At 36.1% G+C, this 16,588-nt stretch overlaps 1 protein-coding gene across 1 annotated transcript in view; it reads right to left on the minus strand.

Moving 5' to 3' along the window:
* Positions 1-16,588, minus strand: part of LOC139939636 (uncharacterized) — a 64,175-nt gene that overhangs the window by 21,071 nt on the left and 26,516 nt on the right. Inside the window, exons 30-50 of the mRNA XM_071935679.1 lie at positions 16,479-16,578; positions 15,994-16,025; positions 15,674-15,793; positions 15,439-15,558; positions 14,936-15,029; positions 14,562-14,593; positions 14,106-14,205; positions 13,621-13,652; positions 11,733-11,832; positions 9,817-9,848; positions 9,361-9,460; positions 8,876-8,907; positions 6,989-7,088; positions 6,504-6,535; positions 4,616-4,715; positions 4,130-4,161; positions 3,575-3,694; positions 3,073-3,166; positions 2,699-2,730; positions 2,243-2,342; positions 328-359 (exon numbers count right to left, since the gene is read on the minus strand). Coding sequence (XP_071791780.1) covers positions 328-359; positions 2,243-2,342; positions 2,699-2,730; positions 3,073-3,166; positions 3,575-3,694; positions 4,130-4,161; positions 4,616-4,715; positions 6,504-6,535; positions 6,989-7,088; positions 8,876-8,907; positions 9,361-9,460; positions 9,817-9,848; positions 11,733-11,832; positions 13,621-13,652; positions 14,106-14,205; positions 14,562-14,593; positions 14,936-15,029; positions 15,439-15,558; positions 15,674-15,793; positions 15,994-16,025; positions 16,479-16,578 — 1,536 coding nt within the window. The remainder of the gene's footprint in view (positions 1-327; positions 360-2,242; positions 2,343-2,698; positions 2,731-3,072; positions 3,167-3,574; positions 3,695-4,129; positions 4,162-4,615; positions 4,716-6,503; positions 6,536-6,988; positions 7,089-8,875; positions 8,908-9,360; positions 9,461-9,816; positions 9,849-11,732; positions 11,833-13,620; positions 13,653-14,105; positions 14,206-14,561; positions 14,594-14,935; positions 15,030-15,438; positions 15,559-15,673; positions 15,794-15,993; positions 16,026-16,478; positions 16,579-16,588) is intronic.

Consider the following 16,588-nt stretch of genomic DNA (forward strand, 5'->3'; position numbering starts at 1 on the left):
GACGTCCAGAGAAACTAGGAAAAGTAAAACATAAAATTTCTTAAATCCTTTAAGGTATAATTTGGAATAAACAAAAGCTGAATTTGGTGAAAACAATGCGCGGGAATTTCATCTGAAGGTAGTCACATGAAATAAAGTGAGAATTGGTGGTTAAATAATATCTTTAAAGGGCATTACTTCTCTACGGTACCAAGTTTGAAAAGAAGCTTGCCGTTGTTATCAGCAAATTACGATCACCGATGCAGTCATGTCAAGAACTAAAGGCTTGAGATGAGCAACGTTATAGGAAAGATAAGGCCCCTATAGAGATCGTGATGATTCACTTACCTGGCACTTCATTGCTTCCAGGATTTGATTTTCTGTTAAGAAACATACATTTTCGGATTAATCATCTACCATTCGTTAGTTACTTATACCTTTTGAAAGAGAAAACAAATGAAAATGACATATTACGTATGTAATGAGATGTGATTGGAACAAAAGCAGCTTGAGAAAAAAAAACTATTACTTACAAAAACGTCCTACAAAAATAGTTAACATGCAGGGTTTACTTAACCTGTTCCATCCAAGTTCGTTATTTAAAGAAATGTTAAACTTTAAGGTTTGCTGAGAAAAACAGACAAAGCCTTCATGTTTTTTATTTATTTTTGTTGGGGGAAAAACAAAGATCTACCATTTTTGGTCGCATGAATGAAACTTACGGTTTGACATGGTCAGGGTCTTCATGACTACTGCTCCCATGGGAAGAGGGGCCGCTTTCTTTACTTGCAGACTTGGTTGGGTTTTGTGTTTTTCCTAAAGATTTAATATGAACAGATTAATTAAACATTGACGTTCAGAGAATCGTGGATTAAAATAAATATTGCTTATTAAATTCTTTCAGGTAATACTTGTTATTAACACATCCCGAATTTGGTGATAAAATGCATTGGAATGTCATCGGTAATCAGATCAAAGTTAACGAGAGTTAGTGATTAATAATAACTTGAAGAGCAATACCTCTCGGGTTTATTGTGTTCAAATTGTGTCAGTGGAGATGAAAAGAAGCAGTATTTGTAACAGTGGCATGTTACACCAGTGCGTAATGATCTGCTCAAGTGTTTTTGGTCTTGATAACTGATTGGCAAAGACCAAACAAAACATAGAGTTGGTGTTCCACAGTTCAGAAGTAACTACGCTCGAACAAGTAAAAATCATTCATACCTAATTGGCATCTAGAACCCATGTACGCTGACGGACAACTGCATCGGTAGCTGGATCCATAAGGTAAACATGCTCCCCCATGCTCGCAAGGGTTATTCGCACATGGGTCTTGAACAGGTCCTATACATTGTAGTTAATGTAAGACAAAATTAAACAGAAATATCAATCAATATCTAAAACCATCAATTCACATCACTAACATTTTAAACTTGGGTGTGTATAATTACATGCTTACCATTTTCACAGCGTCTTCCTGAGCAGCCACTGGGGCAAACACACTCAAATAACTGTCCTTTGTTTTGGCATACACCGCCATGTTGGCATGGATGACTATCGCAAGGCTGAGGATTAGGTGCTGAAAAAAACACAATATAAATACATGATCAAAAATCTATACTAAGATTCTACTAAGAAGAGGATACCGGTGCCAAGTTTGAAAAGAATTTTGCTGTTGTTATCAGATAACTACGATCACTGATGCAGTGATTTCAAGAACTAAAGGCTTGAGATGAGCAACTAGATAAAGCCCCTAGAGATCGTATTGATTCACTTACCTGGCACTTCATTGCTTTCATCACTTGATTTTCTGTTAAGAAACATAGATTTACGGATTAATCATCTACCAATCGTTAATTACTTATACCTTTTGAAAGACAAAGCTATAATACAAATAGAAAATGACAGTTTACGTATGTAATGAGATGTAAATTGAACAAAAGTAGCTAAAAAAAACCTGACAAACGACCTACACAAATAGTTTACATGCAGGCTTTTCTTAAGCCTTTTATCCCAACTCGTTATTTAAATAAAACTTACACTTAAAGGTCTGCTGAGAAAAACAGAAAGGGCCTACATTTTTTTGAGTTTTTTTGTATATTTTGTATACGACAAACTCAGTAAAATGGAAGAAGACTTCTGCATAGATTGTTCACGTTATCCGTGTCACAATTCACACCAAGGCAACATCTTGACTTTAAGTTTCAGCACATTCTGGAGAAAAACAAATTCTACCAAAATGTGGTCGAATAATTAAACTTACGAGTTGACGTGGTCAGGGTCTGTATGACTGCTGCTGCCAGGGGAAGAGGGGCGGCTCTCTTTACTTGCAGACTTGGTTGGGTTTTGTGTATCACCTAAAGCTTAAATGCAAACAGAATAATTCAACACTGACGTCCAGAGAAACTAGGAAAAGTAAAACATAAAATTTCTTAAATCCTTTAAGGTATAATTTGGAATAAACAAAAGCTGAATTTGGTGAAAACAATGCGCGGGAATTTCATCTGAAGGTAGTCACATGAAATAAAGTGAGAATTGGTGGTTAAATAATATCTTTAAAGGGCATTACTTCTCTACGGTACCAAGTTTGAAAAGAAGCTTGCCGTTGTTATCAGCAAATTACGATCACCGATGCAGTCATGTCAAGAACTAAAGGCTTGAGATGAGCAACGTTATAGGAAAGATAAGGCCCCTATAGAGATCGTGATGATTCACTTACCTGGCACTTCATTGCTTCCAGGATTTGATTTTCTGTTAAGAAACATACATTTTCGGATTAATCATCTACCATTCGTTAGTTACTTATACCTTTTGAAAGAGAAAACAAATGAAAATGACATATTACGTATGTAATGAGATGTGATTGGAACAAAAGCAGCTTGAGAAAAAAAACTATTACTTACAAAATCGTCCTACAAAAATAGTTAACATGCAGGGTTTACTTAACCTGTTTTATCCAAGTTCGTTATTTAAAGAAATGTTAAACTTTAAGGTTTGCTGAGAAAAACAGACAAGGCCTTCATGTTTTTTATTTATTTTTGTTGGGGGATTAAACAAAGATCTACCATTTTTGGTCGCATGAATGAAACTTACGAGTTGACGTGGTCAGGGTCTTCATGACTACTGCTGCCATGGGAAGAGGGGCCGCTTTCGTTACTTGCAGACTTGGTTGGGTTTTGTGTTTTTCCTAAAGATTTAATATGAACACATTAATTAAACATTGGCGTTCAGAGAATCGTGGATTAAAATAAATATTGCTTATTAAATTCTTTCAGGTAATACTTGTTATTAACACATCCCGAATTTGGTGATAAAATGCATTGGAATGTCATCGGTAATCAGATCAAAGTTAACGAGAGTTAGTGATTAAATAATAACTTGAAGAGCAATACCTCTCGGGTTTATTGTGTTCAAATTGTGTCAGTGGAGATGAAAAGAAGCAGTATTTGTAACAGTGGCATGTTACACCAGTGCGTAATGATCTGCTCAAGTGTTTTTGGTCTTGATAACTGATTGGCAAAGACCAAACAAAACATAGAGTTGGTGTTCCACAGTTCAGAAGTAACTACGCTCGAACAAGTAAAATCATTGATACCTAACTGGCATCTAGAACCCATGTACGCTGACGGGCAACTGCATCGGTAGCTGGATCCATAAGGTGAACATGCTCCCCCATGCTCGCAAGGGTTATTCGCACATGGGTCTTGAACAGGTCCTATACATTGTAGTTAATGTAAGACAAAATTAAACAAAAATATCAATCAATATCAAAAGCCATCAATTCACATCACTCACATCTTAAACTTGGGTGTGTATAATTACATGCTTACCATTTTCACAGCGTCTTCCTGAGCAGCCACTGGGGCAAACACACTCAAATAATTGTCCTTTATTTTGGCATACACCGCCATGTTGGCATGGATGACTATCGCAAGGCTGAGGATTAGGTGCTGAAAAAAACACAATATAAATACATGATCAAAAATCTATACTAAGATTCTACTAAGAAGAGGATACCGGTGCCAAGTTTGAAAAGAATTTTGCTGTAAATTATCAGATAACTACGATCACTGATGCAGTGATTTCAAGAACTAAAGGCTTGAGATGAGCAACTAGATAAAGCCCCTAGAGATCGTATTGATTCACTTACCTGGCACTTCATTGCTTTCATCACTTGATTTTCTGTTAAGAAACATAGATTTACGGATTAATCATCTACCAATCGTTAATTACTTATACCTTTTGAAAGACAAAGCTATAATACAAATAGAAAATGACAGTTTACGTATGTAATGAGATGTAAATTGAACAAAAGTAGCTAAAAAAAACCTGACAAACGACCTACACAAATAGTTTACATGCAGGCTTTTCTTAAGCCTTTTATCCCAACTCGTTATTTAAATAAAACTTACACTTAAAGGTCTGCTGAGAAAAACAGAAAGGGCCTACATTTTTTTGAGTTTTTTTTGTATATTTTGTATACGACAAACTCAGTAAAATGGAAGAAGACTTCTGCATAGATTGTTCACGTTATCCGTGTCACAATTCACACCAAGGCAACATCTTGACTTTAAGTTTCAGCACATTCTGGAGAAAAACAAATTCTACCAAAATGTGGTCGAATAATTAAACTTACGAGTTGACGTGGTCAGGGTCTGTATGACTGCTGCTGCCAGGGGAAGAGGGGCGGCTCTCTTTACTTGCAGACTTGGTTGGGTTTTGTGTATCACCTAAAGCTTAAATGCAAACAGAATAATTCAACACTGACGTCCAGAGAAACTAGGAAAAGTAAAACATAAAATTTCTTAAATCCTTTAAGGTATAATTTGGAATAAACAAAAGCTGAATTTGGTGAAAACAATGCGCGGGAATTTCATCTGAAGGTAGTCACATGAAATAAAGTGAGAATTGGTGGTTAAATAATATCTTTAAAGGGCATTACTTCTCTACGGTACCAAGTTTGAAAAGAAGCTTGCCGTTGTTATCAGCAAATTACGATCACCGATGCAGTCATGTCAAGAACTAAAGGCTTGAGATGAGCAACGTTATAGGAAAGATAAGGCCCCTATAGAGATCGTGATGATTCACTTACCTGGCACTTCATTGCTTCCAGGATTTGATTTTCTGTTAAGAAACATACATTTTCGGATTAATCATCTACCATTCGTTAGTTACTTATACCTTTTGAAAGAGAAAACAAATGAAAATGACATATTACGTATGTAATGAGATGTGATTGGAACAAAAGCAGCTTGAGAAAAAAAACTATTACTTACAAAATCGTCCTACAAAAATAGTTAACATGCAGGGTTTACTTAACCTGTTTTATCCAAGTTCGTTATTTAAAGAAATGTTAAACTTTAAGGTTTGCTGAGAAAAACAGACAAGGCCTTCATGTTTTTTATTTATTTTTGTTGGGGGATTAAACAAAGATCTACCATTTTTGGTCGCATGAATGAAACTTACGAGTTGACGTGGTCAGGGTCTTCATGACTACTGCTGCCATGGGAAGAGGGGCCGCTTTCGTTACTTGCAGACTTGGTTGGGTTTTGTGTTTTTCCTAAAGATTTAATATGAACACATTAATTAAACATTGGCGTTCAGAGAATCGTGGATTAAAATAAATATTGCTTATTAAATTCTTTCAGGTAATACTTGTTATTAACACATCCCGAATTTGGTGATAAAATGCATTGGAATGTCATCGGTAATCAGATCAAAGTTAACGAGAGTTAGTGATTAAATAATAACTTGAAGAGCAATACCTCTCGGGTTTATTGTGTTCAAATTGTGTCAGTGGAGATGAAAAGAAGCAGTATTTGTAACAGTGGCATGTTACACCAGTGCGTAATGATCTGCTCAAGTGTTTTTGGTCTTGATAACTGATTGGCAAAGACCAAACAAAACATAGAGTTGGTGTTCCACAGTTCAGAAGTAACTACGCTCGAACAAGTAAAAATCATTGATACCTAACTGGCATCTAGAACCCATGTACGCTGACGGGCAACTGCATCGGTAGCTGGATCCATAAGGTGAACATGCTCCCCCATGCTCGCAAGGGTTATTCGCACATGGGTCTTGAACAGGTCCTATACATTGTAGTTAATGTAAGACAAAATTAAACAAAAATATCAATCAATATCAAAAGCCATCAATTCACATCACTCACATCTTAAACTTGGGTGTGTATAATTACATGCTTACCATTTTCACAGCGTCTTCCTGTGCAGCCACTGGGGCAAACACACTCAAATAATTGTCCTTTATTTTGGCATACACCGCCATGTTGGCATGGATGACTATCGCAAGGCTGAGGATTAGGTGCTGAAAAAAACACAATATAAATACATGATCAAAAATCTATACTAAGATTCTACTAAGAAGAGGATACCGGTGCCAAGTTTGAAAAGAATTTTGCTGTAAGTTATCAGATAACTACGATCACTGATGCAGTGATTTCAAGAACTAAAGGCTTGAGATGAGCAACTAGATAAAGCCCCTAGAGATCGTATTGATTCACTTACCTGGCACTTCATTGCTTTCATCACTTGATTTTCTGTTAAGAAACATAGATTTACGGATTAATCATCTACCAATCGTTAATTACTTATACCTTTTGAAAGACAAAGCTATAATACAAATAGAAAATGACAGTTTACGTATGTAATGAGATGTAAATTGAACAAAAGTAGCTAAAAAAAACCTGACAAACGACCTACACAAATAGTTTACATGCAGGCTTTTCTTAAGCCTTTTATCCCAACTCGTTATTTAAATAAAACTTACACTTAAAGGTCTGCTGAGAAAAACAGAAAGGGCCTACATTTTTTTGAGTTTTTTTGTATATTTTGTATACGACAAACTCAGTAAAATGGAAGAAGACTTCTGCATAGATTGTTCACGTTATCCGTGTCACAATTCACACCAAGGCAACATCTTGACTTTAAGTTTCAGCACATTCTGGAGAAAAACAAATTCTACCAAAATGTGGTCGAATAATTAAACTTACGAGTTGACGTGGTCAGGGTCTGTATGACTGCTGCTGCCAGGGGAAGAGGGGCGGCTCTCTTTACTTGCAGACTTGGTTGGGTTTTGTGTATCACCTAAAGCTTAAATGCAAACAGAATAATTCAACACTGACGTCCAGAGAAACTAGGAAAAGTAAAACATAAAATTTCTTAAATCCTTTAAGGTATAATTTGGAATAAACAAAAGCTGAATTTGGTGAAAACAATGCGCGGGAATTTCATCTGAAGGTAGTCACATGAAATAAAGTGAGAATTGGTGGTTAAATAATATCTTTAAAGGGCATTACTTCTCTACGGTACCAAGTTTGAAAAGAAGCTTGCCGTTGTTATCAGCAAATTACGATCACCGATGCAGTCATGTCAAGAACTAAAGGCTTGAGATGAGCAACGTTATAGGAAAGATAAGGCCCCTATAGAGATCGTGATGATTCACTTACCTGGCACTTCATTGCTTCCAGGATTTGATTTTCTGTTAAGAAACATACATTTTCGGATTAATCATCTACCATTCGTTAGTTACTTATACCTTTTGAAAGAGAAAACAAATGAAAATGACATATTACGTATGTAATGAGATGTGATTGGAACAAAAGCAGCTTGAGAAAAAAAACTATTACTTACAAAATCGTCCTACAAAAATAGTTAACATGCAGGGTTTACTTAACCTGTTTTATCCAAGTTCGTTATTTAAAGAAATGTTAAACTTTAAGGTTTGCTGAGAAAAACAGACAAGGCCTTCATGTTTTTTATTTATTTTTGTTGGGGGATTAAACAAAGATCTACCATTTTTGGTCGCATGAATGAAACTTACGAGTTGACGTGGTCAGGGTCTTCATGACTACTGCTGCCATGGGAAGAGGGGCCGCTTTCGTTACTTGCAGACTTGGTTGGGTTTTGTGTTTTTCCTAAAGATTTAATATGAACACATTAATTAAACATTGGCGTTCAGAGAATCGTGGATTAAAATAAATATTGCTTATTAAATTCTTTCAGGTAATACTTGTTATTAACACATCCCGAATTTGGTGATAAAATGCATTGGAATGTCATCGGTAATCAGATCAAAGTTAACGAGAGTTAGTGATTAAATAATAACTTGAAGAGCAATACCTCTCGGGTTTATTGTGTTCAAATTGTGTCAGTGGAGATGAAAAGAAGCAGTATTTGTAACAGTGGCATGTTACACCAGTGCGTAATGATCTGCTCAAGTGTTTTTGGTCTTGATAACTGATTGGCAAAGACCAAACAAAACATAGAGTTGGTGTTCCACAGTTCAGAAGTAACTACGCTCGAACAAGTAAAATCATTGATACCTAACTGGCATCTAGAACCCATGTACGCTGACGGGCAACTGCATCGGTAGCTGGATCCATAAGGTGAACATGCTCCCCCATGCTCGCAAGGGTTATTCGCACATGGGTCTTGAACAGGTCCTATACATTGTAGTTAATGTAAGACAAAATTAAACAAAAATATCAATCAATATCAAAAGCCATCAATTCACATCACTCACATCTTAAACTTGGGTGTGTATAATTACATGCTTACCATTTTCACAGCGTCTTCCTGAGCAGCCACTGGGGCAAACACACTCAAATAATTGTCCTTTATTTTGGCATACACCGCCATGTTGGCATGGATGACTATCGCAAGGCTGAGGATTAGGTGCTGAAAAAAACACAATATAAATACATGATCAAAAATCTATACTAAGATTCTACTAAGAAGAGGATACCGGTGCCAAGTTTGAAAAGAATTTTGCTGTAAATTATCAGATAACTACGATCACTGATGCAGTGATTTCAAGAACTAAAGGCTTGAGATGAGCAACTAGATAAAGCCCCTAGAGATCGTATTGATTCACTTACCTGGCACTTCATTGCTTTCATCACTTGATTTTCTGTTAAGAAACATAGATTTACGGATTAATCATCTACCAATCGTTAATTACTTATACCTTTTGAAAGACAAAGCTATAATACAAATAGAAAATGACAGTTTACGTATGTAATGAGATGTAAATTGAACAAAAGTAGCTAAAAAAAACCTGACAAACGACCTACACAAATAGTTTACATGCAGGCTTTTCTTAAGCCTTTTATCCCAACTCGTTATTTAAATAAAACTTACACTTAAAGGTCTGCTGAGAAAAACAGAAAGGGCCTACATTTTTTTGAGTTTTTTTGTATATTTTGTATACGACAAACTCAGTAAAATGGAAGAAGACTTCTGCATAGATTGTTCACGTTATCCGTGTCACAATTCACACCAAGGCAACATCTTGACTTTAAGTTTCAGCACATTCTGGAGAAAAACAAATTCTACCAAAATGTGGTCGAATAATTAAACTTACGAGTTGACGTGGTCAGGGTCTGTATGACTGCTGCTGCCAGGGGAAGAGGGGCGGCTCTCTTTACTTGCAGACTTGGTTGGGTTTTGTGTATCACCTAAAGCTTAAATGCAAACAGAATAATTCAACACTGACGTCCAGAGAAACTAGGAAAAGTAAAACATAAAATTTCTTAAATCCTTTAAGGTATAATTTGGAATAAACAAAAGCTGAATTTGGTGAAAACAATGCGCGGGAATTTCATCTGAAGGTAGTCACATGAAATAAAGTGAGAATTGGTGGTTAAATAATATCTTTAAAGGGCATTACTTCTCTACGGTACCAAGTTTGAAAAGAAGCTTGCCGTTGTTATCAGCAAATTACGATCACCGATGCAGTCATGTCAAGAACTAAAGGCTTGAGATGAGCAACGTTATAGGAAAGATAAGGCCCCTATAGAGATCGTGATGATTCACTTACCTGGCACTTCATTGCTTCCAGGATTTGATTTTCTGTTAAGAAACATACATTTTCGGATTAATCATCTACCATTCGTTAGTTACTTATACCTTTTGAAAGAGAAAACAAATGAAAATGACATATTACGTATGTAATGAGATGTGATTGGAACAAAAGCAGCTTGAGAAAAAAAACTATTACTTACAAAATCGTCCTACAAAAATAGTTAACATGCAGGGTTTACTTAACCTGTTTTATCCAAGTTCGTTATTTAAAGAAATGTTAAACTTTAAGGTTTGCTGAGAAAAACAGACAAGGCCTTCATGTTTTTTATTTATTTTTGTTGGGGGATTAAACAAAGATCTACCATTTTTGGTCGCATGAATGAAACTTACGAGTTGACGTGGTCAGGGTCTTCATGACTACTGCTGCCATGGGAAGAGGGGCCGCTTTCGTTACTTGCAGACTTGGTTGGGTTTTGTGTTTTTCCTAAAGATTTAATATGAACACATTAATTAAACATTGGCGTTCAGAGAATCGTGGATTAAAATAAATATTGCTTATTAAATTCTTTCAGGTAATACTTGTTATTAACACATCCCGAATTTGGTGATAAAATGCATTGGAATGTCATCGGTAATCAGATCAAAGTTAACGAGAGTTAGTGATTAAATAATAACTTGAAGAGCAATACCTCTCGGGTTTATTGTGTTCAAATTGTGTCAGTGGAGATGAAAAGAAGCAGTATTTGTAACAGTGGCATGTTACACCAGTGCGTAATGATCTGCTCAAGTGTTTTTGGTCTTGATAACTGATTGGCAAAGACCAAACAAAACATAGAGTTGGTGTTCCACAGTTCAGAAGTAACTACGCTCGAACAAGTAAAATCATTGATACCTAACTGGCATCTAGAACCCATGTACGCTGACGGGCAACTGCATCGGTAGCTGGATCCATAAGGTGAACATGCTCCCCCATGCTCGCAAGGGTTATTCGCACATGGGTCTTGAACAGGTCCTATACATTGTAGTTAATGTAAGACAAAATTAAACAAAAATATCAATCAATATCAAAAGCCATCAATTCACATCACTCACATCTTAAACTTGGGTGTGTATAATTACATGCTTACCATTTTCACAGCGTCTTCCTGAGCAGCCACTGGGGCAAACACACTCAAATAATTGTCCTTTATTTTGGCATACACCGCCATGTTGGCATGGATGACTATCGCAAGGCTGAGGATTAGGTGCTGAAAAAAACACAATATAAATACATGATCAAAAATCTATACTAAGATTCTACTAAGAAGAGGATACCGGTGCCAAGTTTGAAAAGAATTTTGCTGTAAATTATCAGATAACTACGATCACTGATGCAGTGATTTCAAGAACTAAAGGCTTGAGATGAGCAACTAGATAAAGCCCCTAGAGATCGTATTGATTCACTTACCTGGCACTTCATTGCTTTCATCACTTGATTTTCTGTTAAGAAACATAGATTTACGGATTAATCATCTACCAATCGTTAATTACTTATACCTTTTGAAAGACAAAGCTATAATACAAATAGAAAATGACAGTTTACGTATGTAATGAGATGTAAATTGAACAAAAGTAGCTAAAAAAAACCTGACAAACGACCTACACAAATAGTTTACATGCAGGCTTTTCTTAAGCCTTTTATCCCAACTCGTTATTTAAATAAAACTTACACTTAAAGGTCTGCTGAGAAAAACAGAAAGGGCCTACATTTTTTTGAGTTTTTTTGTATATTTTGTATACGACAAACTCAGTAAAATGGAAGAAGACTTCTGCATAGATTGTTCACGTTATCCGTGTCACAATTCACACCAAGGCAACATCTTGACTTTAAGTTTCAGCACATTCTGGAGAAAAACAAATTCTACCAAAATGTGGTCGAATAATTAAACTTACGAGTTGACGTGGTCAGGGTCTGTATGACTGCTGCTGCCAGGGGAAGAGGGGCGGCTCTCTTTACTTGCAGACTTGGTTGGGTTTTGTGTATCACCTAAAGCTTAAATGCAAACAGAATAATTCAACACTGACGTCCAGAGAAACTAGGAAAAGTAAAACATAAAATTTCTTAAATCCTTTAAGGTATAATTTGGAATAAACAAAAGCTGAATTTGGTGAAAACAATGCGCGGGAATTTCATCTGAAGGTAGTCACATGAAATAAAGTGAGAATTGGTGGTTAAATAATATCTTTAAAGGGCATTACTTCTCTACGGTACCAAGTTTGAAAAGAAGCTTGCCGTTGTTATCAGCAAATTACGATCACCGATGCAGTCATGTCAAGAACTAAAGGCTTGAGATGAGCAACGTTATAGGAAAGATAAGGCCCCTATAGAGATCGTGATGATTCACTTACCTGGCACTTCATTGCTTCCAGGATTTGATTTTCTGTTAAGAAACATACATTTTCGGATTAATCATCTACCATTCGTTAGTTACTTATACCTTTTGAAAGAGAAAACAAATGAAAATGACATATTACGTATGTAATGAGATGTGATTGGAACAAAAGCAGCTTGAGAAAAAAAACTATTACTTACAAAATCGTCCTACAAAAATAGTTAACATGCAGGGTTTACTTAACCTGTTTTATCCAAGTTCGTTATTTAAAGAAATGTTAAACTTTAAGGTTTGCTGAGAAAAACAGACAAGGCCTTCATGTTTTTTATTTATTTTTGTTGGGGGATTAAACAAAGATCTACCATTTTTGGTCGCATGAATGAAACTTACGAGTTGACGTGGTCAGGGTCTTCATGACTACTGCTGCCATGGGAAGAGGGGCCGCTTTCGTTACTTGCAGACTTGGTTGGGTTTTGTGTTTTTCCTAAAGATTTAATATGAACACATTAATTAAACATTGGCGTTCAGAGAATCGTGGATTAAAATAAATATTGCTTATTAAATTCTTTCAGGTAATACTTGTTATTAACACATCCCGAATTTGGTGATAAAATGCATTGGAATGTCATCGGTAATCAGATCAAAGTTAACGAGAGTTAGTGATTAAATAATAACTTGAAGAGCAATACCTCTCGGGTTTATTGTGTTCAAATTGTGTCAGTGGAGATGAAAAGAAGCAGTATTTGTAACAGTGGCATGTTACACCAGTGCGTAATGATCTGCTCAAGTGTTTTTGGTCTTGATAACTGATTGGCAAAGACCAAACAAAACATAGAGTTGGTGTTCCACAGTTCAGAAGTAACTACGCTCGAACAAGTAAAAATCATTGATACCTAACTGGCATCTAGAACCCATGTACGCTGACGGGCAACTGCATCGGTAGCTGGATCCATAAGGTGAACATGCTCCCCCATGCTCGCAAGGGTTATTCGCACATGGGTCTTGAACAGGTCCTATACATTGTAGTTAATGTAAGACAAAATTAAACAAAAATATCAATCAATATCAAAAGCCATCAATTCACATCACTCACATCTTAAACTTGGGTGTGTATAATTACATGCTTACCATTTTCACAGCGTCTTCCTGTGCAGCCACTGGGGCAAACACACTCAAATAATTGTCCTTTATTTTGGCATACACCGCCATGTTGGCATGGATGACTATCGCAAGGCTGAGGATTAGGTGCTGAAAAAAACACAATATAAATACATGATCAAAAATCTATACTAAGATTCTACTAAGAAGAGGATACCGGTGCCAAGTTTGAAAAGAATTTTGCTGTAAGTTATCAGATAACTACGATCACTGATGCAGTGATTTCAAGAACTAAAGGCTTGAGATGAGCAACTAGATAAAGCCCCTAGAGATCGTATTGATTCACTTACCTGGCACTTCATTGCTTTCATCACTTGATTTTCTGTTAAGAAACATAGATTTACGGATTAATCATCTACCAATCGTTAATTACTTATACCTTTTGAAAGACAAAGCTATAATACAAATAGAAAATGACAGTTTACGTATGTAATGAGATGTAAATTGAACAAAAGTAGCTAAAAAAAACCTGACAAACGACCTACACAAATAGTTTACATGCAGGCTTTTCTTAAGCCTTTTATCCCAACTCGTTATTTAAATAAAACTTACACTTAAAGGTCTGCTGAGAAAAACAGAAAGGGCCTACATTTTTTTGAGTTTTTTTGTATATTTTGTATACGACAAACTCAGTAAAATGGAAGAAGACTTCTGCATAGATTGTTCACGTTATCCGTGTCACAATTCACACCAAGGCAACATCTTGACTTTAAGTTTCAGCACATTCTGGAGAAAAACAAATTCTACCAAAATGTGGTCGAATAATTAAACTTACGAGTTGACGTGGTCAGGGTCTGTATGACTGCTGCTGCCAGGGGAAGAGGGGCGGCTCTCTTTACTTGCAGACTTGGTTGGGTTTTGTGTATCACCTAAAGCTTAAATGCAAACAGAATAATTCAACACTGACGTCCAGAGAAACTAGGAAAAGTAAAACATAAAATTTCTTAAATCCTTTAAGGTATAATTTGGAATAAACAAAAGCTGAATTTGGTGAAAACAATGCGCGGGAATTTCATCTGAAGGTAGTCACATGAAATAAAGTGAGAATTGGTGGTTAAATAATATCTTTAAAGGGCATTACTTCTCTACGGTACCAAGTTTGAAAAGAAGCTTGCCGTTGTTATCAGCAAATTACGATCACCGATGCAGTCATGTCAAGAACTAAAGGCTTGAGATGAGCAACGTTATAGGAAAGATAAGGCCCCTATAGAGATCGTGATGATTCACTTACCTGGCACTTCATTGCTTCCAGGATTTGATTTTCTGTTAAGAAACATACATTTTCGGATTAATCATCTACCATTCGTTAGTTACTTATACCTTTTGAAAGAGAAAACAAATGAAAATGACATATTACGTATGTAATGAGATGTGATTGGAACAAAAGCAGCTTGAGAAAAAAAACTATTACTTACAAAATCGTCCTACAAAAATAGTTAACATGCAGGGTTTACTTAACCTGTTTTATCCAAGTTCGTTATTTAAAGAAATGTTAAACTTTAAGGTTTGCTGAGAAAAACAGACAAGGCCTTCATGTTTTTTATTTATTTTTGTTGGGGGATTAAACAAAGATCTACCATTTTTGGTCGCATGAATGAAACTTACGAGTTGACGTGGTCAGGGTCTTCATGACTACTGCTGCCATGGGAAGAGGGGCCGCTTTCGTTACTTGCAGACTTGGTTGGGTTTTGTGTTTTTCCTAAAGATTTAATATGAACACATTAATTAAACATTGGCGTTCAGAGAATCGTGGATTAAAATAAATATTGCTTATTAAATTCTTTCAGGTAATACTTGTTATTAACACATCCCGAATTTGGTGATAAAATGCATTGGAATGTCATCGGTAATCAGATCAAAGTTAACGAGAGTTAGTGATTAAATAATAACTTGAAGAGCAATACCTCTCGGGTTTATTGTGTTCAAATTGTGTCAGTGGAGATGAAAAGAAGCAGTATTTGTAACAGTGGCATGTTACACCAGTGCGTAATGATCTGCTCAAGTGTTTTTGGTCTTGATAACTGATTGGCAAAGACCAAACAAAACATAGAGTTGGTGTTCCACAGTTCAGAAGTAACTACGCTCGAACAAGTAAAAATCATTGATACCTAACTGGCATCTAGAACCCATGTACGCTGACGGGCAACTGCATCGGTAGCTGGATCCATAAGGTGAACATGCTCCCCCATGCTCGCAAGGGTTATTCGCACATGGGTCTTGAACAGGTCCTATACATTGTAGTTAAAGTAAGACAAAATTAAACAAAAATATCAATCAATATCAAAAGCCATCAATTCACATCACTCACATCTTAAACTTGGGTGTGTATAATTACATGCTTACCATTTTCACAGCGTCTTCCTGAGCAGCCACTGGGGCAAACACACTCAAATAATTGTCCTTTATTTTGGCATACACCGCCATGTTGGCATGGATGACTATCGCAAGGCTGAGGATTAGGTGCTGAAAAAAACACAATATAAATACATGATCAAAAATCTATACTAAGATTCTACTAAGAAGAGGATACCGGTGCCAAGTTTGAAAAGAATTTTGCTGTAAATTATCAGATAACTACGATCACTGATGCAGTGATTTCAAGAACTAAAGGCTTGAGATGAGCAACTAGATAAAGCCCCTAGAGATCGTATTGATTCACTTACCTGGCACTTCATTGCTTTCATCACTTGATTTTCTGTTAAGAAACATAGATTTACGGATTAATCATCTACCAATCGTTAATTACTTATACCTTTTGAAAGACAAAGCTATAATACAAATAGAAAATGACAGTTTACGTATGTAATGAGATGTAAATTGAACAAAAGTAGCTAAAAAAAACCTGACAAACGACCTACACAAATAGTTTACATGCAGGCTTTTCTTAAGCCTTTTATCCCAACTCGTTATTTAAATAAAACTTACACTTAAAGGTCTGCTGAGAAAAACAGAAAGGGCCTACATTTTTTTGAGTTTTTTTGTATATTTTGTATACGACAAACTCAGTAAAATGGAAGAAGACTTCTGCATAGATTGTTCACGTTATCCGTGTCACAATTCACACCAAGGCAACATCTTGACTTTAAGTTTCAGCACATTCTGGAGAAAAACAAATTCTACCAAAATGTGGTCGAATAATTAAACTTACGAGTTGACGTGGTCAGGGTCTGTATGACTGCTGCTGCCAGGGGAAGAGGGGCGGCTCTCTTTACTTGCAGACTTGGTTGGGTTTTGTGTATCACCTAAAGCTTAAATGCA

This window comes from Asterias amurensis, chromosome 7, assembly GCF_032118995.1.
Source record: "Asterias amurensis chromosome 7, ASM3211899v1".
NCBI classification, from domain to species: domain Eukaryota; kingdom Metazoa; phylum Echinodermata; class Asteroidea; order Forcipulatida; family Asteriidae; genus Asterias; species Asterias amurensis.